The sequence below is a fragment of the Balaenoptera musculus genome, chromosome 7 (assembly GCF_009873245.2).
Source record: "Balaenoptera musculus isolate JJ_BM4_2016_0621 chromosome 7, mBalMus1.pri.v3, whole genome shotgun sequence".
Classification (NCBI taxonomy): Eukaryota; Metazoa; Chordata; class Mammalia; order Artiodactyla; family Balaenopteridae; genus Balaenoptera; species Balaenoptera musculus.
In genome coordinates this window covers 42,721,761-42,748,122 of record NC_045791.1, presented here as the reverse complement: position 1 = coordinate 42,748,122, position 26,362 = coordinate 42,721,761, and the positions used below count along the sequence as shown (strand labels likewise).

Below are 26,362 nucleotides of genomic sequence, written 5' to 3'. Positions count from 1 at the left end.
ATAGAACCTGCTACAGGTCTATTCTTTTGTTGATAGAGGTGTTCTATTTTTATCTCATTGGACATCTTCTCTTCCCCTATTTTTTTCCCTTCTTTCAAAGCTTAGCTTTCCCAGCACACTTTCTTTGTAGTAATTTTACTCAAAGGCTCCTCTCTTATATGAAGTTCAGTAATGCATGTGTTGGAATGGGGGCTCTCCTAGCCTTTTGATTTTGCTGCTGCCTTCAAGGAGCTCATTGATTAGTGATGATTTCAGCAGCAATCACCGCAAATCTACATGCTCTCTCATACCATCCATCTCTCTCTCTCCCGCTCTTTTTGTTTTTCTCATCTTCACAGTGCTTCTTTCTGAATGTCCCTCAAACAAAACATTTATACAGCTGAGCTCCCCACACCCATGTTACATCCTGTATTGATCTCTCCCTGCAGTGGACTGGCATAGCACATGATTGTCTAGACCACTTGGCTGGCACTTATCACGTAATGCCTCGCATTTTTCGTGTCCAGCAACTCGGTGCTGTAGAGGTTACGAGTACTCACCTGGGAATTGTAGCATTATTTATAAGGCTTTTTTTGAGTCCACAGCATTATAGTGTTGAAGGAGCACAGGACAGGGTCTTTCAACCCTAGCTTAAGCCTAGGTTTAAACATTTACTTGCTACTTCCTTGCTCTATGGTTAAGTCAGTCAGTCTTAACTTGTTTTCCTCTCATCTGTAAATGAAGCCTAATAACCCTTCCAACCTCATAGCGTTGCTGTGAAAGCGAAATGAGATGTGAAATTTATAAATGAAAGTCTCCTTTTCAAAATGTTTCTGTGGGACAAATATCTTCTCAATTCAAGAGTCTCACATTGCAGTTATACAAACACTGGGGAGTAGCCAAGTCTCATCTGCTCTACAAGGCTGCAGGCTCCTACAGGTACCGATGGCTCCATCTTTATTATCCGCATTCAAAGCCTCCTCCTGCCTCACAGTGTGATCTCTGATACCGCTCACAGTCTTCCCATTCATACAGAAATGGCCCTGGTCCAACACACAACCTCTTTAAAGGAAACAGGACAAAAACAAATGTGGGAGAGAACCTTGAGTTCACCTAGCTCTTGAAACAGACCTTCTGTCAGACTTTTTTTTTTTTCTTAAACCTCTTAGAGTTCAGCCTTAGAAAGCATCTTCATTCAGCCATTCAACAAACAGTTCTCGAAAAAGGAGCCTCTCCTTACCTAAATTTGCTCTTTTTTACTTGTCAGTTCCGACTACACCCTTGCCTCAGCCTTACTAACATCAGTTGTTTACACAGTATGCCCACTTAAGTCTACAAACCACCACTCTGAAACCTGGAGAAACAATACTAACAGCTGCCATTTCTTGAGTTTGGTACTTTTGTTGGAGTACCATAGATACACTGAAGACAGTCAGTGAGGAGTCTGGGACTCAGGTTCAACTGACTTGCCCAAAGCCATGTGGCTAGTGAGTGGAAAGCTGAGATGTGGAGCCAAATCTGTTTGGCTGTTTTAATTTTGTTCCTTGGATTGCGAAGTCCAGATTCACTTAAGCTCTCTGAGAAAGAGGGGTGGGGCTGGTTAAGTGTGCACACGGAGGGGCTGTTGTCGGTCTTAAGAGCCAAAGCAGCTTCAGGACTCCATCCTCTCACGGCCAAGTGCTCACCCGCTCCTGGCATCTGCTTGCCTCTCCGCTTGCTGCCAGCCAGCTTCCTGTTACTCATAGTTTCTGCTTCCTCATAACCTTGGCTTGCATATGGTTTTGGCTTTTTGTGGCCTCAGCTCTACCCCCTGGCACTCTTGCAGTTTCTGCCCCTTTCCTAACTGGAGTTTTCTGAATTAAATTCCCAAGGGTGAGAATCTGATTGGCTCTGCTCATTTTTTTCAGTCCCAGCCATGTCATAGGTCACTGGCCTATCTGTGGATTGGCTGCCCCTGGGTCAGATTCCCACAGCTTTACCCACCAGCTGAGCTGCGGGAGTAGGATGTTGTCTGACCGCCCAGGCAGCAGAGTCTCAGTTTCCCTTTCAGGAAGATGAGCATCTACAGGGCAGATTCCAAAGCCCTAATTCTTACCATGATAATTTGCAGTTTCTCTGGAATGTTTCCTTACTTTGTCTTAAAACATATTTGTTTCAAAGGTCAATAAACTTTCCCAGATGAATCTCACTAGGATCTATTCCTATAATCATTTATAACTAAGCACTTGTGAATATCTATAATTGAGTATATATACATATATGGTTTCATGGTTCTGTTATTTCTCTTAGGTTGGAATTATTTGGGCTTTAGTGACTGTTACATTTTATATTTTATAGTCTTTGAGGGTGGAAAATCTATCTTCTCCTTTCTTTGCAATGCTTTACCTAGTTAAGTGTGTAGTACCTACTTAACTCTGGAACTTTTGAACCCTGGCTTGTAGACATTGTTTTAAAAAATATACACCTTGAGTTATCTCCTTTTATGTCATACACTATATAGAACAGTTTGTTTTGTTGCTACTTAGATATCCTTTTTATTCTTAAAAATAGTCCTTTTAATATTTTTAGTGTTCTTAGTATATTTTAGTATCTAGTATTAGAATTGCTTTTGTATTCCAATTTAAATTTTATTATCACTTAAAATCATGTCTTATCCCTGTAAAACGATTGCAGGGTATCAAATCAAGTCTTCCCATTCTAGAATAGCACAATATCCAAAGTATCATGACCTTAGAGAAGAGCCATAGAAAAATTAATCTATGCTGTTCTTTTGTGGTTTAGACTGTGGTTTCCTAAGAGACCAGTCATGACAAGTGAGGTTGTACATGGAATTTTTTCCATAGATGACAGGTTTGAACTGCTGGGGTCTTGGGCATTAAGTTCTCAGGAAAAGGCATCTATGACTTGAACAGTTCTGCTTAAAACCTTATATTTTATAACTTGTGGTAAAAGGTCCCTGTGAGAGGAGACAGCAAAGGGGCAGCCCAAACAATTGTAAATGCATGCAGTAGCCCGAAATAGCATATATATTAACACAGAACTGAATGTTAGTTGTATTGTTTCTATTAAATCATTTTAAAGAACAAATACGTTTCTGTGAATGTTATCTAGCAAGTTCTTACTTGCCCATTGTGCACCTAGTACTACGCTTAGAGTAAGTTTGCTGCTGCTTTTTTTTTTTAAATGAAAAGAGTTAAGAATTATATATATATATAGTTTGTGTATATAGTTGTTCTCAATCAGGTGAGACTTGCTAGTTCTCATCACTTTTGCCTGAGAATGTTGGGAGCCCTTCGTCTTATGGAGGTGGCTCCCTAGGTCAGCAGTAGGAAGGATATCTAGCATGGATATTTTTTAGTTCCTTGTTGCTGGAAACACCCTTGAATGGTCACAGCTTTGCTAGAAGACTCGGTTTCCATAGGGGACACTTTGTTTTCCTTATGGCAGCCAGAAGTTGAGAGCCTTCACTTCTTAGCCGAGTTAGGATTTTTCATTATCATGGCAGATGGCCCTTTCCAGGAAGGCGTTAGAGGCCAGAGGCCAAGGAAGAACGCTGTAATATTGACCGCTTAGTGCGGTAATATAACCCTGTAATAGTCACTGCTGAACAGGCCAGCTGTCCCAGTGGCCCATCCACAGACCGCGGGGCTCTGGCCGGTGGGACTTGCTGTAGAGGCCGTCTGCCTTGCACAGGTTCTAGGCTTGATACACTAACGAACGCAAAGGCGATCCAGAAAAAAAAAGGGGGGGGCATCTTGAGTCTCCTTGATTTCAATTGAAAAACAAAGGAAACTACCTCCTCACTTTGTCCGTTTTGCAGTTTCTGTGTCCCTTCTATAGAACACATTTGTGTCGCATCTCATAATTAACATATAGAAGGATCACACACTTCCAGTTTTCGGGAAGGCTTACTAAACCGATGGCTTGAAATGATTTTCGCTATTTGACTTTGGCATCTTGAAGGTAAGCTTGCCAACTCTGGCATAGGAATAAAGTACGAACTTTACCTTGCGTGTTTGCGGTGAGGGGGTGGGGAGTGGAGACTTATTTTCTCTGCTAAAATTTTAGCGTGCGAATTGGGGGAACGGGGATTTGCAGAGATTTGATGGAAGGCTGGTTTGTTCGTTGAAGTAGGAGTGATTGCCCGCACCTTTTCTGGGAGAGTGGACGGTCGGGGGGATAGTTTGGAAGGGTGAAAGAGGAAAAGAAGACTTGGGACCAGTTGGCTTCCTCCCCAGGTGTTAGCGTGATCCCCGGCGCGGTGCCCCGAAAAGGGGCTTCGAGCCCGGGTGCAAAGCTGCCGCGGGTGCTGAGGCCAAGAGCCGAGGGGGAAAAAAGAAAAGAGGAGGGGGGTGGCTACTCCAAGGAATGTGCGGCATGCGGGGAGCCAGACCCAACCATTGCACCAGAGCGGGGGCGCCGGCGGCTCCCCGGGCCGCGCGGCCCCCGCTCCGGCCCCGAGCCCGGGAGGGAGCGCCCGGGGGCCGGCCGGCCGGCGGGGCGGCGGGCGCGGCGCCGGGCGGGAGGGCGGGGAGGCGCGGGTGGGCCTGGGCGCGGCGCGAGGCGGTGCGCGGCCGCCTCCCCGCCCCCGGCCGGCGCGCTCTCGGGGCGGTGGTTGAGGCCGCGGGAGGTGGGGACGCGGCGGCGCTGCTCCTCCGCTGCCGCCGGGAGAGTCCGCGGCGCCGCCAGCTCCGCGCGCGAACTCCCGTCCATGGCACGCAGGGCGGCGGCCGCCGGAGCTGCCCGAGTCCCGCCCGCCGCCGCCGCGCCGCACTTTTAGGCGAGTCCGGAGGTCGAGGGCGGAGGAGAAGTCAGCCCGGAGCTGCAGCCCCCGCCGGCCGCCGCCGCGCGGCGAGAGGGAGTTCCCAGAGCGGCCGCGGCCCCGGCCGGCCCCCTCCCTGCGCCCTCCCCCTCGCGGCGAGGCTGCCCCGCGCCCGCGCCCGCGCCCGCCGCCCGCGCCCGCCGCCCGCGCCCGCCGCCCGCGCCCGCCGCCCGCGCCCGCCGCCCGCGCCCGCCGCGATGATCTTCCCCAGCAGCAGCGGCAACCCTGGGGGCAGCAGCAGCTGCAGGACGCCCTATCGCAAGCAGGTGAGGCGGCGGCGGGGATGCCGCGCGGAGGCCGGCCGCCCCGCTCTACAAAGGGTGGCAGCGCTCGGCCGGACTCCGCAGTCGTCCTCGGAGGGACCGGGCCGGGCGGTGACCTTGTTTCGCAGGAGGCGGCCCGCGGGGACGGCTCGGGCCGGTGACCTTAGCCGGGGAGATGCCCTCGCCCCCTCCGGCCGGGCCGGGCGGGACGCGGAGGAAGGGGAAGGGGCGGCGGCGCGGCGAGAGCAGGAGCGCGCCGGGGGCTTCGCCCAGCTCTGCAACAAGTTTGGGTTTTTTTTCCGGAAACCTTTGTGTGTGGAAGAGTACGATAATAAGTCTTAAGATTGGGATACAACAATCTTCACTTGGAACCTCAAAGAACCTGCCCGATTCGTACGAAACCCGGAAGACGTGTGTGTGTGTGTGTGTGTGTGTGTGTGTGTGTGTGTGTGTGTGTTCGCGCTCGCTCCCCCTCCCATTTATATATTAAAAAAAAGAAAAGAAAGAAAAACAGGAACTTCTACTGTCACTTTCTCAAGGTTTTCAGTTTTCAGCAGCACAGGGAAATCCTGTGACATCCTAGTTGCAGAGATACTTGGATAAGCCTGAGTCATACACATGCCTTTTCCTATTTTAATACCGTTTCATACATTTTTTAACAGATTGAACTCCAAAGGCACTTTAGTGGTTAGATCAAAATCCCCTACCGGGAAAAGGAGTGGAGCTGGAAGCTTATAGTCATGGCCTTTTGTTTTGTTTTTCATCTTTGTTTTTAAAAGAAGGTTACTGAAGCCATGTTGTGGTAAATCTCACGGAGCCTTTCAGCAGCAGCATTAACAAGACCTAGCTTTAAATTATGTAAAAAATGTGCAGGTCTGTTTAGAAAAGGTTAAACTGATTTAGAGGTCAGTGGCAAGATGCTTGTTGAGAAAACAAAAACACGATTGCAGATATTTTTCTTCAATAATAGATCTCTTGTCTACATCCTTAGCCACTGAGACAAATCAATTAAGTTATTATCCCAATAATGATTCAATCAAACTGTATCCTTCCATGCAGACCATGGCTCTGTTAAGATCATGACAGATGACAGTGATGCCTGGTGGCTTTCCTAAAGGCGTTCACAGGATTATTGATTATGTTTAGTCCTTTTTGTTCTCAAAGTCATTTTGGGGGGTGGGGTAGGGAGGGCACGTCTTACTATAAGTATGTCTGAAAATGGTGCTAATTTTCTGATACAATGACAGTGTTAAAAAGTATTGTTTTCTGGTGTTTGGTTCTTTCACTTGTTAGCTTTCCCTTAAAAAGACAGTAAACACACCTGGTCTGTATGCCCTTGCTTTCCAAGTCAATGGAACTTTTACCTGGTTTAAGAAAAGCCCCTTCCTTTAATTAAAAAAAAAAAAAAATCTGCATTTGTGACTTGGCTGAAGTATATACTAAAATTTGTCAAGATTCAGAAGCTGGCATCTCTAAAATCTCTTCATGTGGCCTCATTTAAAATAAATGCCCTCAAATCCAGTACACTTACATCAACTTCATAAATGAAGCCAATTTACAATAAATATTCTCCTGAACCCTCCTCCCCCCGCCCCCCACCTCCCTCTACCTGAAAAGATGGCTAATTATGTAAGGGCCTTGTGTATTCATTTATTTGTTGTCAGAACCCGGTGGGGTGTTAGCTGTGAAATGGGGAAAAGGCTCTGAGGGCGAGGCCTTTTGCTGTGAGGGGCTGGAGTTTTTGTGTGTGGAGGGGGACAGCCTGCTGGTCTGGAGCATGCTGATAAGATGCTCTTCTTTTCACTAGGCTCTCCTTAGATTCAGAGACTAAAAGGGCTGACTGAATCAGAAAAACAAACAGACTTTCTTTTTTCTATAGGCGAAGAAAGAAATGAATGTGTAGGCATTATACAGACACAAGACCCCGGGTACCAGTGGTATTTGAGTCAAAGGTTTCTTTTGTTAGTATTTAGCCATTCACTGGGAAAGCACACTTCCAGCAAGGGGACCTGGTTACCATGAGTGACTTTGTGATCTCATCCTGGCTTAGTCTAAATGGGAAGTCTAATTAATGCTTTTTATAAGATTTTGTGACATTAAGCTTGCACCTTTCAGTTCACATTAGTTTGTTCATTTTGATGAAAGAATAGGTCCATTTTCGGTGTATAAGGCAGTTTGATTTTAATCTAGAAATATATGATCAGCTGTTAGAGCTGATTTCAGATAGTTTGCCTGAGGAAAACACTGCATGTGAGGAATACTTAAAAATCACCTTTGGAAGAAAAAATAAGCTGGAGTCACACTTGTATTATACATATTTATTAATAGTGGCAAACCATCATTGAGCATCTTATAGCCTGTGGGTTGCTGTTCTCAGTGCTATAGGTGGGTTAACTCATCTAGTCATCTTGACAGTCCTATGAGGTAGGTAATAATAATATCTCCATTTTACAGTTAAGAAAACTGAGACACAGATTAAGTACCGTGCTCAGTCTGTATGACCCAAAGTGCAGAGTCAGGCTTTGTCAGTCAAGCTCTTAAGACAACCACACTACAGCAGCCTGCTTATTGCGTGCACATCTCAATGAAAACTCATACAGAGCTTCTCTGCGTCACTGCCCGTCACCCTTCTAGTCTCAAAAGTCTGGTTTAGGGATTCCTCCCACCTATCTGGGCCATGGACAGGTGCGGGGAGGGGGTGGTGAGGAGGGAGTTGCAGGTGAAGGAGGATGCTGTGAATGACATGGATGGTGGGTTCGTGATATTTGGGATCGGCATTGATGTTAAAGGATTGCTTTGCAGAGTGATTGTAGGATTTCTTCTTAAAACTTTACAAATATCGGAGTCAGCCAGTTTCAGTTAAACAGAGGTGGGTGGTACTCATGCCCCTCCTGCCGCACGTTGTGTATCGAGGACGTCAAGGAGCGCTGATCTCCGGCATCATTTAGGATAAACAGGATTTTCCTGCATCACAGGCCTATGAGCATGTTAGAAATACATCTGCTCGGCTCAGGTCAGAGTAAGATGCTTTGAGTGGGTGATAACCCAGGAGGCAATATCTAGACAAAGATTGTTGGTTCTAGTCTCAGTGGAGAAATGTGTATGGCCTATGATTGTTGACTGTGGAAATGTGGGTACAGGATATTCGTTAAGCAAATCCAGTCTGTATGAGAACACCGCCGCAAGCAAAATGAAAGCCCTTTAGTAGGACTTCTGTAGTTGTGAAAATATTTTTCGTGTGTCTCAAAAGAAAAAGTGCTTTCCTTTAATTAGAGAAGATAAATATTTCCATTTTATTTTGAATTCTTTTATTAGCTACTTTCCCCTTCCTGTTCCCTTACTTCCATTTCGGAACTGCTTTTCTTGAGGTAGTTGATTCAGTGATGTCATATACTTGGTTTTTACAAATTGAGGTGTGTAGCAAGTACTTTTTTGCCTAGTGGTTTGCAGTGGGGTCTTTGGGGTAGGGGAGTGCGTATAAGAATTTTCGTGTGTGTGTGTTTCTTTTCAAACGATCTTGCCAACCAATAGCTGTACTTGTTAAATGTTGCTAAAACTTTTGATGAGTGAAGTACTTATCTCCCCAGTTTAAATAGATTTACATAGTTTGCTGCTTTCTTGAAGATTAACTGGGTGTAGCTGTACGTGAAGAATTCAACAGTGATTCAGTGTTTGGCCTTGTTAGAGGATGACATACAAAGCTGTTGATTAATCCTCTTCAAGCAGTTTCTCTTCACAGCAATTTATGTGTAGTAGATTGGGTTTTGTTAAAGTTTGAAGATTAAAGTGTTCAGAGAAATGTTTAAATGAACCCTGTCTGAGCCAGTCCCAATTTGTTGTCTTTTTCAAAGAAGGTAAACCTACTCAAGCCGTAGAAATTGGAGGTTTAGGGGAAATTAGCAGAAAATTAAATTGGTATACATAAAAAGGTCTTGTCCTGTTTTTGTATTAGGCTATTTCAGTGTGTTTGTGATTCAGTAGTGCTTGTGCCTCAAGGTAACTGTTTGAAATATGTAACCATAGCCATTTGAAAAGTACAGAATTCGCCATCAGTGATCATCCAGTTTTTCCGCTAGGCATCCCTTTTGGCGTCTCACTACATTTTCCATAGTTCGCTTCAGGTTTTGAACACGTTTCTCGTTTTTGTTCTTTCCTTCCTTTTAGAGACTGCTGTCAGCTGGGCTCATCATATATTGGTAATACTTTCTGAGCCCTTTCTTGGGGTGGGCGGGGACGGGGGGGAGTCAGTCTTTCCAAGTTTCTGAGACTATATTTCCAAAGCACTCTGCCAATAAATAAATATTTAAAGATGTATATGATATCCCTTCCCAACCTCAGCTATATTTAATCTTCACAACATCCATATAAAGTAGAAAAAGGTCAGGAATTTTGAGGCAGTGAATTTAAATGGCGTAGTTGGTGAAAGCTCAGGTCTCTGGAGTCAAGGGTTCTGTCAGCTACCAGAAAAAAGAGAAGGAAGCTCGGTCAAGGACAGCTGTAGCCCCACTACACTTCCCTTTATTTGGCCTTGCAAAGACATGTGGCACACAGAACATCCCAGATTTCAACTTAGGGAATTGTAGCTTTGTAATGTATTAGTGTTTTTTGTTTGTTTCATAAAGGCCTTTGCTCTAGGGTTCTCAGATAACATACGGGACACCAACTTAAATTGGAGTTTCCGATAAACAATGAATAATATTTTAGTATAAGCACGTCCCAAATGTTGTGCAGTACTGTGTGTTTTTATTTGCTAAATCCAGCAGTCCTATCTCTGGGGAACCCAACTCACTTTTTAAAACGAGTTATAAAAGAAATCGTAATTATAAATAATATTATTCCCATGTTTTTTTCCTCCAAAAATCTTGCCTCTTAGCATATTCCTTGAGCCCTGGTAACACAGATTTCACATCTTAACTTCTTTAACCATCACTCAACCTAATTGAAAGACCCCGGCTTAAGTTCTGGCTCTGTCTCTTGCATGCTTTTTCACTTAACCTCCCAAAGCCTCACTTTCTGTTAAATAAAGATAATAGTGCCCCCTCCACAGGGTTGTTGTTGTTAATCCTTCTAAGGTGTTATTATTATTAATGTCCCTACAGAGCAAGCAACAGCGGGTGGTCCTGGGAGGCTCTGTGTGATCCTGGGAGACCTTGACACAGCCTCTAAGAATGGACTTTGTTTAGAAAGTGGGGGCAGCCTCCAAAAGGGTAAGGATCTGGAGCTTGAAAACGAGACTCTCAACCACATTAAAAAAAAAAAAATCCAAAAAGAAGTAGAAAAGAGCATCCCACCGTATTTCAGAACAGTTGTTCCTATATTATGCTCTTGTTAGCAGAGTTTGCCTTCTCTTTGGGGAAAGAAAGCCTTTCAACACTCTGTTCTTTATTTTATGCAGATATATGATTGGAGAAGGAAAAAAAGAGCATTAATCACTCTTGCTGATGAAAAATTCTACCTTTTAATTTGCTCGAAAGCGGATGGATTTGATTATTAGTATATGCGTGATGATTTCCTGAATTCTTTCCTTTGTCTTGTTGGTTTTCAAAGATGCCATCTTTGCCTTTCTCAGAAAAATAAACATTGTTTTTCTCCTTGGACATCTGTAGGTGTTTGGTGGGTGTTTGTTTTTAAACTCGCATCTGTAGAGAATGCTTTGCTTTAATACATTCTAAAAGCTTAGTCGATTTTTAAAATAGGATAGACATACCATGAGGAAGGAAGTAATAAGCTTTTCCTGAAATTAGGACAAGATGAAAAAATTAAATGGAGCAAACTAACTTCTGTATTAAAATAATGAACCAATGTAACTGTTGTTGTTTAACACTTATTAAATGGCAGCAGCCACAACAAAACTTGGTGTTAAACTTAGTAGTGCTCTAATAAACAGAAATGTATTTTGGCTCCACTTTATTCATTTAAACATACGGACTTACAAAGCAGTGTAACGTAAACTGGGGAAAATTGTATTTGCATTTGTTAATTGTGCATACAATACAGCCTCAAAAAATGCATTTAAAAAAAACGACTGGAAGGAAATATGCCAAACTATTAACAAGTGTTTTCCGCTGTTGGTAGATGGAATCATGAATGACTTATTTTTCATGATTCTCTTTACATTTATTTTTCGGCCTTGCAGTCCCCCTTGTTCCCCACCTGACAATACAGTCCCTTCGGTTATCAAGAAAAAGATAAAGTGAGAAGAATATAGAAAATTGTATTATTTCTAATGTTTAAAAATTGCAGTGAAAACCCAATTCTCATGTCATTGAGAATTTCAGCATAGCATGTAGGTGTTACTTGTTTCTGTGCCTGCGCTTTGAGATACAGTCCTTTACTATTCTTTATGAATTTCTGTTTTTATTTTTACTGCCAATTCCTGTATCCCATTTTTGGAAATCACCTATTTCTGACAGATAGTTTTTATATTTATGAACTTAGTATTTTCCCATTTTATACATACTCGACAGGACTTCTGTACTTTTTAAAAAACATTTTTAAGACACCAAGTTGTATGAGTCAGCAAGGAGAAAATGTAGCTATATATATGGAATTTCATATGCTAAAGTATTTTTCACGGAAGGAGTTATTTTAAATATTGAAGAATTACCGCTGTTTTCTCTGTTGTCATTTGACTTACAGGTGCATTTAAATACAGCTGTTTTGTGGACAAACTCCCCCACATAGAATTTCTGTATTAAACGTGAAAAACCAAGACTGTTCTACCACTCATGTCATAATCCTTTGGATTTATTTTATTATGAATACTCATGGCTGTCTTCATCACACACTTCCTTTTCACTGTAGCTTTTTGAAAGGGCAGTGGGGTGGGAGGCGTGGCTTCCGTACAGGCAGCTGTAATTTATAACGGGACAGTGGAGGTTTCTGTAAGAAACACACAGTACAGATCATGTCTGCACTTTAGAAGCTGTTGTTACTGTGTAACCCGGGGGGATTTTCAGTATATCAGGGAGTTTTGGGTGTGCTCTGTAGAGGCTACAAGACTTCAGAGTGAAAGGAGGAGAGAGCACTGAAGGGAGGAAGGAAGAGGTGGGGGGGTCTGAGGGAGAGATAGAGAGAGAGAAGGAAAACAGTATTGCTTTGTTAGCTTCTTACTTGATTAGTTGACACGCCACTTTACAAAATCTGTTTGTTTCATTGTTTGGATGCCCTGTAGGTTGGGTGCCGATATGTAGCCTCATTGGTCTGTATTATCTGAGATTCTTACATCCCTTTTTTTTCTGCATAGTGTTCCCATCACCTAGAATTTCCTTTCAGCTCTGTTCTAAAACAAGATCTCTGTCTCTCCACTTCCAGGAACTGCCTAAAAAAAAATCACCCTTTTGGAAGACCATTTTTGATCAACCCAACCCTATGTATTCAAATATTCTAGAAACAATGTTGTCTCCACTTTCTCTGTCTGTATTCTCAGTTTTATAAGTCAGATGCCAACAGGCCAGCTCCAAGGGAGTGGATATGTTCTTTTGTTCAACTGAAAGTTTAACAGCGACTCCGAAACGTTGAGTCAAATAATTACTGAGTGTGTAGCATAGGTTAAGTTGGGAATGTCATTGTGGAGGAAGTAAACGGGTGACACGCAGAAGGCACACTGTTGCTCGTTAAGGGAGAGGCTGGGTGGGGGGAAGCCAGTTTAGCTAGCACCTCAAACAGCTGAGAGATGGTGAGGACCCAAAAGAAGGCAGTTACATTGTGGGTAGGAGGAACAACCAAATTTTGTGGACATTGGAGGACATAAAGCCCCTAAAATTGAATGTAAAATGTGGCATACATCCGCTGTTTCCTGGGGAGACGTTCGTAGCTTTCATCAGTTTGCCAAAGGGATTTGTGCCCTCCAAAAGAATTTATGACTGCATGTGGAAATGGAGGAGGACAACCTATAGATGGTGCCAAGATTTCTAACTCGGGAGGCAGGTTGCATCATGGAAGGTGACATTTCAGGTGGAAGGAACATTACAGCAAAGATTTGAAGATAGAATACATGGGCTTTTGTAGGGCAAGAGTGAGAAATTCAGGTGAGCTGGACTGCAGGGTAGAGGTTGGAGGACAGAGCAGGGATTGCGTGAAGCTTGCTGAAGTGGATGCAAGGAGAGCCTGAGTTTAAAGGTGTTGTAACAGTTGAAATAAAGCTGTAAGATGGAGTAACGGCAGTGTGAATGTATTAGATGGGGTGGATTCAAGTTATGGTTCAGAGCTGGCGATTGACTGGGTGGGGAGTGTTGGTAAAAAGAGTCCTAGGTCTCTTGTCTGAAATGATTGGAAAAATAAAAAGTTTCTGCAACATTACTTGCTCTGGTCTCAGTGATTAGGTAGAATCCAGCCATTCTCTTACAGGGATTGTCTACATTTTTTTTAGGCGTTAAATTGGGGGCAGGGGAATGCTAAATTCTACTGGTATTCAAAGTCCAGACACCAAGAATACAAACGGTCCTTCTGTATCCATGTTAGTCTCATAAGGCAGAATCGTCCAGCCCTGAAAGGCTAGTAGCACCCAGCGCGAACCACCTTAAGTACTCTTTTTGGATCCAGGAGATGGTTGTAAATATTTTTTTTACTGCTCCCCTGGGATTGACTTAAAGTCAGTACAGAGGCTGTGTCACATGGGTGTGTAGATTTCCATGTTTGGCCTGGATCCTTACATTCTTTGGAGTGGAGTACTTATCCAGCAGATCTTTTTCTTGATAGTGTATGTCATCTATAACATCTGTAGTATAACAAGTGCATTGGTTATATTAAATACTCCCACCTCAACAGGAGTATGAAAGATGGCAGGTTGGATGATGAACGGGTTCGAGAATTCACCCCACCACAATAAATTAGTTTCTGAGGAAAAGCCTTAAGCTTGGTTTGGCCATTTTAATTTGGCCATGTGAATCACACGTTACCACCCTTCCCACCAACCAAGTGCAGGCAGGAATTTCCAGCAAGAAATACAGAACTAGAGTTTTGGGCAAGAAGCTCAGGACCTCCTGAAACTTAATAGGTGGCACATTGGGAACAGGTTAAAGCAGCTCAGGAAGAGAAGGTGTCCAGAAGAATCTGGAGAGACCTGGGGAGCATAGGTTCTGTAGTGGGAAGGATGAGCCTTAGGCAAAGAAGGGGAAAGAAATGGCAAAATGTTGGGAGAATCAAGAGAGTATCACAGAAGCCCAAGAAGAGCAGAGTTTCTAGCAGAGCTGGTCAGCTCTGTTAAGTGTTGCCTAGAGGTTAAGGAAGATAAAGGCGGAGTAGAGGCCATTGGAAATGTCCATTGGGAGGTCTTTGAAAGTCTTTGAGACAGAAGTTTCAATAGAGTAGTTTGTGTGTGGTGGGCAAGGAAGGGAGCAGGGGTGAACGTGGTAGAAAGCACATTCCAAAGGGTTTAAGGAATGCATGAGTGAAGAGGATGTGTCTTTAGAAAAATTGGGTGTCAAAGGAAAGAGTCCCTTCTGACAATCTTGAGGCAAGATTATTTTAGCATTTGACTGGTTGTAGGTAGAGCGAAGTGATAGAAAACAGGGACTAGTTGGAACTAGGTCTCTTTTTTTTAAGAAAGATTGAGGTTAGTCTTACAGGAAAGGGATCTGAGAGGGTTTCCTGACAGTGATACAGGAAGGAGGAGATTGATTATGCTAGAGATGTTAGGAGGAGTAAGGAGGCCAGTGAAGCTCAACCTTTTAAAAGCTTACATTTCAGTAAAGAGGTTAGGTCGTCTGTTACGATTTTAAAAAAAAGAAAAAATGAATCTAGGCCTAAAGAGTGTGACAAAAGATTTGGAGTAATCGCTCTTGGGAATTTGGTGAGCATTCAAATAGAGATGAGTAAAAGGATGACTGAGCTGTAGTGAGGGCCCCTGGGAGTGCAGGGGTCTGAGTTGGCAGGATATTTTGACCCTTCTCCCACAAGAAATGAGGGAAAGCATCTGGGTAATGAATTTATGTAGGGTTTGACATTGGTAAAGGGATTAGGTATGAAAATCGAGAGGATCCTGATGAACGTTAAGGAGACAGGTGAATATTACTCAGCCATAAAAAGAAACGAAATTGGATTATTTGTAGTGAGGTGGATGGACCTAGAGTCTGTCATACATAGTGAAGTAAGTCAGAAAAAGGAAAACAAATACCGTATGCTAACACATATATGGAATCTAAAAAAAAAAGGTTCTGAAGAACCTAGGGGCAGGACAGGAATAAAGATGTAGATGTAGAGAATAGACTTGAGAACACGGGGAGGGGGAAGGGTAAGCTGGGACAAAGTGAGAGAGTAACATTGACTTATACGCTACCAAATGTAAAATAGATAGCTAGCGGGAAGCAGCCGCATGGCACAGGGAGATCAGCTCGGTGATCTCTTTGATTCACTTTGTTATACAGCAGAAACTAACACAACATTGTAAAGCAATTATACTCCAATAAAGATGTTAAAAAAAAAAGGTGAAATCAAGAGAGACACTGAACTTTGAGAACAGGGCGGGTCCTGGAGATTCTGATAAGATAAAAAGGAAAGTCCCTGGGAGTGAGGGAAGGAGAGTGATCAGAGAGGAAACTCCATGGTCAAGATCTTGAAGGTGTAGTAGTTCCAGGATCTTAACCTTGTAGAGTTATTGGGATGATTAAATGAGTTGATACAGATGTGTCTGCCTGGCATGCCAGAAATGCTCAAGTGGCGATAATTATTAAGATGTGGATCTCATATAATTTATACCTCCCTGTAACCATTGTTCAAATATTTGTGTAAATCAAATCATATTTCAAACAGACTTCAATCAGGAGCCACGAACCAAAATAATATATATTTTTTAACTGAACCACAAGCCCAAATTAAGTTTTAAAGTATACTATCAAACTATTTCAAAACATCTTAAGTTGCTTTTAAAGAAAAAAAGGTGGACATGGGTGTGGATCCCAACTTCATCATTTATCAGTTCTCTTACTGTGAACGCATTTCTTAAATTTCCTGCGTCTTGATTTCCTCAGTGACAAAATGAGATAAAATAATTACTTAATGTTATTGAGATGATTGGATGAAGTCATATATGTGACAGCGCGTGACGCATTATCTGGCACATGTGCTCTGTCTGCTTGCCTTCTTCCTTGCGGTGTCGCCTAACAAGTCAGTTGACACAAGAGAATCTCGGCGGATGGGGCACAAAATGATAATAGTGGTAGAAGATTGCGATCATTCTGTTCATGAGCAGAAAATACTTTGTTAGGAGAAAGCTCTAGAAGGGAAACTCAGTTCTCATTGATAAATGGAAATGATTCTTACATTGTCCTTGACTTCCTAGAGTAAAAGATCAAGGAGTTAAAGTAAGATAAAGTGCTTTATGACGGACAAACACTACAGAGATGTTGTTATGGATTCTGAAATGGGTGCCCTTAAACTGTTACATGAGTATTTTGTTTCCTTCAGCGTGTGATTTTAAGTTTATGAAGTCTATTGTTCAAAGCCACTTTTCCCAAATTGTGTTCACTGATATACTGGGGTTCTATTAAATGTTAAAAGTGTTCCAGGAATTGAAATATTCAGTGTTCAAAGAAACTTGGGAAGCACTACGAACTATATAGTATTGTTGTCTTAGAGAGTAACAGTGGAAATTGGCATTTGAAAGTCTGAGAAATCCTGCAGTACAGACATTTGTCCAACTTTGTGTATTTCATTGTTTCCTAGAATTATTTGATCATGGTACCTAGAATATTTACTAGCTATATTCTGTGGAACAGTTTGGGAAACACTTACTTAAAGGAACCTTTTGCATTTTAGAGTTGGAAGGGACCTTAGCGATATCTAGTCCAGCCCTTGTAATTTACCCCTAAAGAGATTATAATCCAGAGACATTGAACGATTTGTTCAAAATCTCACAGCTCAAAAAGCCTAGGTCTTCTGACCCTGAATCCTCCATCATTCTACCTTCAGAGTCTTGGCTTTTCCAAGTGGGGCACACCCTTGCACCAGTGTTTTCAGAATTGCTTTCATATGAGGTGTTTTATTATTCTCTGAACAAGTAAGTCCTTAGGGATGGTATGTTGCATGTTACTTTCAGACAAAATAAATTATTATCTGCCAACTGTCATATGTTTTGTTTTTAATTTCTCCTCTTTTAAGGTCAGTTTTCCCACCTATTTTATTGTTTCTTAAAGCATTTATGAAATCTAGATTACTGACTTGGGAAGTCAATCTAGTTTAAAATATCAGTGACCTAGAAAACCCACAGGTTCTACTTATTAATGAACATTCTTTTGCCCTCTAAATTTGTTTTGTCTTTTTCACCTAATTGGCTGCGGGTAGACAAATTTACATATTTTTAGCCCCTTCCTGCCTGACTTACTACAGCATGCAAAATTTGCTCTGTGGTTTCTAGAGTAAGTTCCTGTATAGAAGAAACCACAGTTTAGACTTTACAACCCTGCTGTGTGCTAAAGGCCCCTCTAGGACACACTGAAATGTGCTCTTTAAAAATCTGAATGACCAGTTCCTTGCCCTTTGTTACCATTAAGATATTTCAGGTACTAATAGTTCACTTGGATACTTTCTCTTTTTATGTATGTTAAAGTTCATAGTTGCTTAGTCTAAAGAAAAGTGGGTGGGTCCCTGTCAGAGACCCTCACTGATTCTTTCTGGTGTCTACAACATGAGAATTTATTCTGAATGAATCCTGTGATGTGATAACTAGTGCTCTGGATGAAGTGATATGAAATAATGTCTGTTATATCATGTGTATCACAAAAGAAGCATAGAATATTAGTGCTGAAAGGACCTTAAGAGATACACTTTTGTAAGTACTCATTTTAGAGTTGAGGATGTTTCAACATCACACAGCTTATTTGTAACAAAGCCAGGACTAGAACACATGTGTCCAGGCCACTAGTGCAGTTTGAACCTTTTCAAACAAATCCAGCTTGGATTATTATTCATTCAATCAATATTTTAGAGACCAATATGGGCCAAGCACTGTGTTAGGCCCTGAAGGGAATAAGAAATTGATGATTTTATTTCTCAATACTGTAGTGAAATAGGGACTGTGGAGCCGGTGTATAAATAACTATACAAGGTAGAAATGAATCAGTGGCATAAGAGGTGTAGCTATTTAAGAAGTGCATGGTGTAAGAACATGTCTAACCTATAGCTATCATGCTCCGATTGACCTTAATTTAGATTATTTGACTTTTAGGTGCATTTGATTTGATTCCGGATAGAAACAACGTTCTCAGTTGGCTGATCCATTTTGTCATTGTGTTGATTGTCACATTAGAGTTACTCTACCCTTTAATTGACTGTATTAAGCTGCTTATTAGGGCATAAAGCAGAGAAGAAACGGAAGTATATCTTCCACATTCTTGGCATTAATTCGTTGCCAAATTTGGTTTAGTTCTCTAAGAGGGGTGTGGAAAAGCTAGAGAGCACAAAGAGAAATTCAGGCAAAAATGGTACTATTTCAGTTTCTAAGAGGCTCTTCTTTTCATTGTTCACAAGTCAAATGTATGAAGTAGGATTGGAAAATATCACTTGTGGAGCTGGGATTGTTGACAATCAAGGGAAACAACAGATAAAGGTTTACATAAAAATTGCTCGTACATTTCACAGACTATCTATAACTGGGGTCAGCATACGGTTTTCTGTGAAGGGCCCAATAGTAAATACTTTAGGCTTTGCAGGCCATAAGGGCTCTGTCACAATTACTTAGCACTACCTGTGGCTTCAAAGCTGCCATAGATAATGCATTCGGATGGGCTGTGTTCCAGTAAACTTTGTTTACAAAAGCAGGTGGCAAATGGGATTTGGCCTCTGGACAGTAGTTTGCAGACCCCTGATTTATGGAATCCTTTATTCGTTGGCTCTTTTACCAAAAGGTGCACAGAACAAACTGAAAGAAAATGATACTCAAACCAGATAGTAATGATACTTATTAGTACCATCAAAATAGAGTACACAAAGAATAAAACCAAGTGAGTGTAGGTTTGATTCTTAGCTTTGATCAGAAGGTTTTGGATTAAAGGCTCAATCTTTTTTTTTTTTTAATATATTTATTTATTTATTTATTTTTGGCTGAGTTGGGTCTTTGTTGTTGTGCGTGGGCTTTCTCTAGTTGTGTCGAGCGGGGGCTACTCTTCATTGTGGTGCACGGGCTTCTCATTGCAGTGGCTTCTCTTGTTGCGGAGCACGGGCTCTAGGCATGCGGGCTTCAGTAGTTGTGGCACGTGGGCTTCAGTAGTTGTGGCTCGTGGGCTCTAGAGCACAGGCTCAGTAGTTGTGGCACATGGGCTTAGTTGCTCCGCGGAATGTGGTATCTTCCCGGACCGGGGCTCGAACCCGTGTCCCCTGCATTGGCCACTGCGCCACCAGGGAAGCCCTAAAGGCTCAATCTTGACCAGATATTTTGTTTGGTTGTATTTGGGGAGGCTTCCTTCATGTATCTATGTAATCAATACTACCTTGGTCATTTTTTTTTTTTTGTATTTTGAATCCCTAAATCTTGGTCATAATTCTGAAATGGTGAGACAAGAGAGCCATGATAAAATAGAAATAGCATCCTAGGAGTAAAATGTTAAATTTTTTTTTTTTCTTTAAAAATATGTTTTGACTTAGTTTGCTAGGGCTGCCATAACAAAGTTCCACAAGCTGAGTTCTTAAACAGTAGAAATTCATTTTCTCACAGTTCTGGAGGATAGAAGTCCAAGACCAAGGTGTTGGCAGGGCCGCACTCCCTCAGAAGGTGTTAGGGAAGAGCCTCTTCAGGCCTCTCTCCTAACTCCCGTTTTCACGTGACATTCTCCCTGGGTGGATGTCTGTCTCTGTGTCAGATTTTGCCTTGTAATAAGGACACCAGCTGTGTTGGAGTACACCCTAATGAACTCATCTTAACTCCATTACCTTTGTAAAGACTCTCTCTCGACATAAGGTCACATTCTAAGCTGCTGGGGGGTTAGGACTTCAATGTATGTGGGGTTTTTTGGTGGGGCGGGTGGGGGAGGACAAAATTCAACCCACAACAACCTGGTACCAGACATTCCTTCATCTTGAGTGAAGCTCATCAGTTGGGTGCCCTGGTGGACCCCAAAAAAAGCTAAAATGCTTCGTGACTCACTCGTGGTCACTTTGGCTTTCATAACACAAGTGTTAACACTGGTGGCCCTCTTGTGCATAGCATATAAGGAAATGTTTTATTTTGTTGTTGTTTTTCACCTGTAAGATAAAAGATACTTCTTTACAGAAATAGCTTAAACATGTAAATAGCTACGGATGCGTCCATTTCCAACCATAATCTTCAAGGACCTTGAGGAACTAACTGCTCTGTCCCTGATCTGCTTTGCTCAAGTCCCTACCTGCCATTCCAGTCAAAAGTACTTTCCTTGCTTCTTGAAGTCTGTTTTTCCTTCCTCTCCTCCAGTCTTCTGTTAGGCTATCACAGATGGCCGCGAAACTCCACCCTCTCATTGTCAAGCTCACTTTCCTTTCTTCTGGAAGTTGAAGTTCAAGGTCTCCCTCTTCCAGGAAGATAATCTCTGTGATCTCCCTTTTCTGCAGTTGCTGCTGTTACATTAGAGCAGAATTTTGATGGGATGGTTTTCCATTGACCGCATCTCAGTTGGGATGTGTATGTGGTGGTGTGGAGAAGCAGTAATGCCCTTTATACTCAGAAAGGGATGAATCGCACCATTACCCATTAAGGCATCAGGTTACCTCTAGGGACTTGGAATGGAAGTGAGTTCCTGAAGTTATTAGGTAAGTCCTTCGGAACAGGGAGATTCTTGCCCCTTGTAAGTTTGTTTTGAAAGCTATCACAGACCTGTAGTTCTGTAAGAATGTGAAGCCGTATCAAAGCTTCTTGAGTCTTATACAAAAATTTAAAGCTATTCATACATTCCATTAGAGGTGCCTCACTTTTGTTATTCTTTCTTTCACTTCTTTTTCTTTCTTTATATGCCTCCCCTCTTTTTTTGACAGATACTAAGGACACATCTTGATGGCACCAAGTTTTTAAAAAAACAACTAAATTAGTTATTTCTCTTTACCAAAGTGTTCTTCATTATATATAATTGTTGCTTATTTGCTGAATTGTTCTAACTTTTTGTTTGGGTGTGTTTCTCATTACCAGCTAGGTTGTTTTAAGATCTCTGAGCACTTGGAAACTGTATTTCTTTGCAGCATAGTGTTTACGGAGCATAGTGCTTTACATGCATATTTGGGGCACAATATTTGCTGCTTTCATTTTCAGGTTTTCTTTAAAAGTCCTATTTCCTTACTGCATTCAGGACATGGATTTGCTCATGCAGGATTTTTCAGAACTACCTCAGCGTGTGAAGTTAGGCATACTTATCAGTTATTATTTCGGCAAGAATTTATCAGTGACTGGCAGTGCTATGTGTCGGGGAAGGTACATTTCTGCCCAGAATGAGGTCATTGGGTTTATAAAAGCAGCCACTTTCTGAAGTTTGTTTGTTTGTTTTCTGCAAATAGTCACATAAACCAAAGTAAGGATTGAGACAATTTGTAAAATGAACACGTGTGGAATTGACTCTCTGACTTCGAATGGGAACAGAAAGATGTTGTCTTGTAACTGTGTAGGAGATGCACTGTGGAAGGCCTCGTTCCCGGGGGGGGGGGAATCCTCTGAGCCGATGAGTTGACATTTCTTTGTACCCAGTGAAGTGTATGTAGAGCTGGGCATTGAACTCTCTATATGTCTGTTAGGGAGAAGCCACGAAAACCTCTCACGTCTGAGGGAGGGTTAGTAAGAAGTGTCAGATCAGGGAACCAGAAATTGCTTGGATCAGCTGATGCAAAAGAGGATCTAGAGGGTGTGACTAGAGAGTGTGCAGTTTTAGAACCGGAGACGCCTTTTCCTGCCGGCAAGTCCAAGGATCCAGTGTCCTTTGGGAGAACTGAAAGATAAACCCTGTGGGGAGCAAGGGGACGAGATGGCGGCTGCTTTGCGAGTAGGGTGGTCACAGCCAGGGTGCTGGGGCGTAAGTGGGTAGGGGCCTCAGTGCCCTGAAGACTCAGATTAGCTGTAGAGACCATAGCGTAAACCTTCCAGAGTAGGAGGGACACCAAGGTCTCTGAATCTCAGAGATGTGCTCTCTTTGTTCTACTGTTTATGTAGGCATTTCCTGAAGTGTGGTCCCTGGACCACCGACATCAGAATCTCCTGGGGTGCTTATTAAAAAGGTAAGTTATTGGGTCCCACTACCTCACTTTCTCAAACACTACAGGGGCATTTTAAGGTCTCTAGGTGACTTAGAACCTCACTGAAATCTGAGGACCACTGGGTGAAATATTCCTCAGAAAAGCTCTGCCTGTGGGCATCTTCAGTGATGAAGAATGAGCTAACTTATAAAGCAGTGATCTTTTAAGTCCAGGGGTGATGTAGGCAGGAAATGTAAATGGGTGCCAAGTAAGAGAATGACAGATGTATGAGTAACTGAGTCAAAACTGGGTCCAAAGAAAAATTGGGATATATCTCCCAAGGCTGACATCAGAAAAGCTAACAGCACATGTCCCTTGAAACCTTGGTTGGCCAGAGCACTGGACCAGCTGGGCTGATGCATTTGAGCCATTCTGCGTTCCTGTAGGAAACTGGAAACGGTTTCAGAGGTCAGTCTCTAGAAGTGCTGAGCCACCTAAGATGCCAGGGCCAGCCATAAACCTCAGGGACCAGATGAAAATCTTCAAAATCTAATATACAGAAAGCTGTTTCTTTTTTTCCCCCGGTAAAATTTTTGCCAGGCATGTTTTTTAAGCAACTGCCTAGGGTGTATATGTGTGTTGGGGGGTGGGAGGAGGTGCATATGCTGCTAGCTCTGTGTACTTGTTGGGGGAGAGGACATGGCAGGGAGGAGAGATTCCTGAGCGTCTCAGAGTCTACATAACTGTATGTGTATGATGAGAGTGGGTTTCCATTTTCTTTGCTTTGTTGACCCTTTTTCTCAGCATCTCTCCTCTACTCACTGAGTGGGCAAGACTGCCACTGGCAGCAGGGATGAGAAAGGTTCCAGGGCTCACACCATTGCTGAGACACTCCCCCACCCCCTCCACAGCTAGACAGCTGTCTAATCAGAAGCAAGCAAAGGACCAGCCCATCAGACAGTGGCACCTGGCTCCTTTCACTTCCACGTGCATCTTTTCTGCTTGCTTAGCCACAGCCCACAAACCTTGGCAGTTACTGTTAATTTTAGGAAACATTTGGTAATTAAAAGCCCTTGCTAATAAAATTTAGAGATTTACCCGATTTTTATTCAGCCCTCTTAAGGGAATAGGGCAAAAAGAACCATTAAGAGAAAAAGAGTAGTTAGGGTGATCTCACTTGCCTCAGTGTTTTCCCCATCATTGCCACCTCCCCAGCCCCATTTACTAAAGCCACGATTGGCAGTCTTTTGATATTTGTAACTTCGATATTGACAATCATATATAGCTCTATCTCTAGCTAAGAGGGAAAAAGCAGCCCAGAAAGTCAAGAGGTGGGGGTAGTCTTAGGATTTGAAAAACCAGACAGTAAATATCCTGAGATAAAATCTGTTGAAAATAGCAACTTGTACACCATGTAGAAAACATGCTTCTCAATTCTTCAGGTGACGTCCAGCTGGGAGGAATGGTGCACTACAGAGAATATCAATTAGCAGAAGGATACCAGCACACTGGAAGATAGACACCAGTTAACAAGAAGAGGGTTAATGGGTATAATCATAAAATCGTGCCGTTCAGTTAAGAAAAAAAATTCTGAGGGAAATCAAATACGTACAACTAGGTATGTGAAAAGACCTGTGTGGTAGGTTTGACCCCAAATGAATTAGCCAGCTGATTTAGCTGCTTAGTCTGTTGGTGTATAATAAAATTTGAGTATTTAGATTAAGAAATGAAGTCATCCTACTGCATGAGTATTACAAGCTCTCATCCAAAAGTTCATCTGTAAGTTGAAATTTTAAAAATTAGAACACTTTTTTTTTTTTTTCATAGAAACATTGTATTTGGTGAACTGGTTCCTAGGTTTGCCAGTGGAAATGTTATTAATAATAGCTAGATTCCCAGGTCAGCCCCAAAGCCCATGGTCTTCTAATGGAATTTTAGAACTGATGGTGCCAACTTCAGTTCTGAGTCTCCGTTGAGCAAAGGGTTATCGTATGGTACGTTCAGTAGAGGAAGAGAATGCCTTTCTCACTTCTAATAATCATAGTGAAAAACGTAAATTGAGTGGCCTTTTGCACTCCCCCTCCTCTCTCTCTGAAGGTTGAAGATAACAAAAGTCAGGCACCTCTAATGGAACAGATGCACATCTTTAAGTTCCCTTGCTGATGCCATCTCAACTGTTTCAGGTGATGACTGTTTTACCACATCAGATTCAAGAAGTTTGGGGATTTTAAAAGAGGGGCCCTAACCCAGATGCATCTCTAGTTGGAATTTTAAGTGGTAAAACTCACCCAAATGAAAAGGCCCAGGGAATAGGAAAATTTTGGTTAGCCGGCCTTTCCAGGGAGCCTTTCCTAGGGAATCAGCTCCCCCCGTTTCCCTTGCCTTTTGCAGCATCTTCCACTTTTGAACCCACAGGGTCATTTTCATTTTCAGTTTTCTCCATTTTCTTCTTTACTGCGGCTTTGCAAAGGAGCCTCAGAGTAGGAGGAAGGGGGATTGAGAAGCTACGTACCTGTATAAGTCAGTTTCAAGCTTAGGACTGGTGGTGTCTGTACTGAGCAGAGCCCTCTTGGCCATCTGGGTACCAAGTTGCGAGAGGAACACTGAGAAGGATGAACTCAAGTGTAGCTGGCAGTCATTAAGCGCTTCTTCCAAGCTTGGCATTTCACTAGGGGCCCAGCAGTGATTAGCTTGTGCTGTCTTCACACCTACTCTGTGAGCTAGCATAGACCGTATCATCCTTACTTTACAGATGAAGAGATGAGATTCAGAGATAATTTGCCTTAGGTCATGGTGAGTGGCAGTGGTAGATCTGAACTTGAGGCAGTCTGATTTCAGAATCCATCCTTTCAACCGTAATCGCTTTACTACCTCCTTAGGAGTTGTCTAGGTCAAAGAAGTTGTTCGGTTATTGTGGCTTGTTGGGAGGTTTAAAGGAATACCTTTGGGGGGATGACAGTTATCATTAAAGATTTAAATTTGGATAAAAGAAGGGGAGACTAGACTTGTATGCTGTGGCAACTAGATGTGGTTTAGAAATAAACTGGGGCATCTGCTGTCTTGTAATGGTCCCCCACCTTCACTCCCCATCTCTATGCCATAGAGAGAAATCTTACTTTGGATATGAGGTTGGACAAGATGTCACATAAGTTTCTTTCTGGATATAATTATGGTTAAAGAATTAATCGGTGTTATAACATAGTGGGTACGGATGTAAAGTAATTCTCCGTACGTGTTTTGATTACATAAGTAAGTTTAGGAGAAGTAAGGTTAGGAGGGTCAAAATCGGCCTTTAGAGGAAGTCACTGTAGTGGGTTGAATAACGTGTCCCAAAATTTGTGTCTAACCAGAACTTCAGAATGTGACTTAATTTGGAAATAAGATCTTGGCAGATGTAATTAGTTAAGGGTCTTGAGATCCAATCAAAGCAGAATTAGAGTGGACCCTAAGTCCAATGACCGGTGTCCTTCTAAGAAGAGGAGAGACACAGAGAGATGACCACGTGAAGGCGGAGGCAGATTGGAATTACGCTACCTCGAGGCAAGAACAGCAGGAGCTACCAGCAATTAAAAGAGCTGGAAGCAGCCTCCCTTAGAGCTGTCGGGGGAGCATTGCCCTGCTGACACCTGGCTTGCCGACTTCTGGCCTCCCGGACTGTGAGACAATAAACATCTGCTGTTGTAAGCCACTAGGTTTGCGGTGATTTGTTACAGCAGCCCTAGGAAACTGATCCAGCCATTTCCCACTTTCTCCCCATTTATATTTTATCTTTAACTTCGGTATAGCTTAATGTACAAATGTAACATTATAGTTACTATACAAATCTAAGTTTTAAATTTCCTGACAGAAACTAATGACATTTAAATTGTATTAGGATGGTGATACTTATATTTAATTAACTTTTTAAAAGCGATGCGGTTCATTTCAAGGAGTAGCGTTTCCTCTGTCTGTCCTTCTAAAGCCATGCTGCAGTTGAGGGGGCGGTGGGTGTGATTTGTGGTTCATCCCAGAGAATTTTATCACACTACTCAGATGGCTCCATTAAGAAGTTAGTCCTCTAAATAACTCTCTGTTGTACACTTCTCTAAGGTTAAAAATCAATTAAAAGGATTGGAGTGAAGGTGTCATTTTTCAATTGAGAGTCTAATAAAGCAAATCCTGGCAAGAATGAATAACA

At 42.5% G+C, this 26,362-nt stretch overlaps 1 protein-coding gene across 13 annotated transcripts in view; it reads left to right on the top strand.

The window, feature by feature from the left end:
* Positions 1–26,362, top strand: part of RBMS1 (RNA binding motif single stranded interacting protein 1) — a 210,039-nt gene that overhangs the window by 76,818 nt on the left and 106,859 nt on the right. For 2 of the 13 annotated variants that reach the window (XM_036857072.1, XM_036857071.1), the window contains exons 1-2: positions 4,584–4,916; positions 4,969–5,067. The exons of 9 other annotated variants lie outside the window; for them this stretch is intronic. In XM_036857072.1, the coding sequence (XP_036712967.1) occupies positions 4,999–5,067 (69 nt within the window). In that variant the 5' untranslated portion in view covers positions 4,584–4,916; positions 4,969–4,998. Of the gene's footprint in view, positions 1–4,547; positions 5,068–26,362 lie in introns of those variants that run through there. 2 more of the 13 variants (XM_036857064.1, XM_036857063.1) reach the window with 2 other exon arrangements.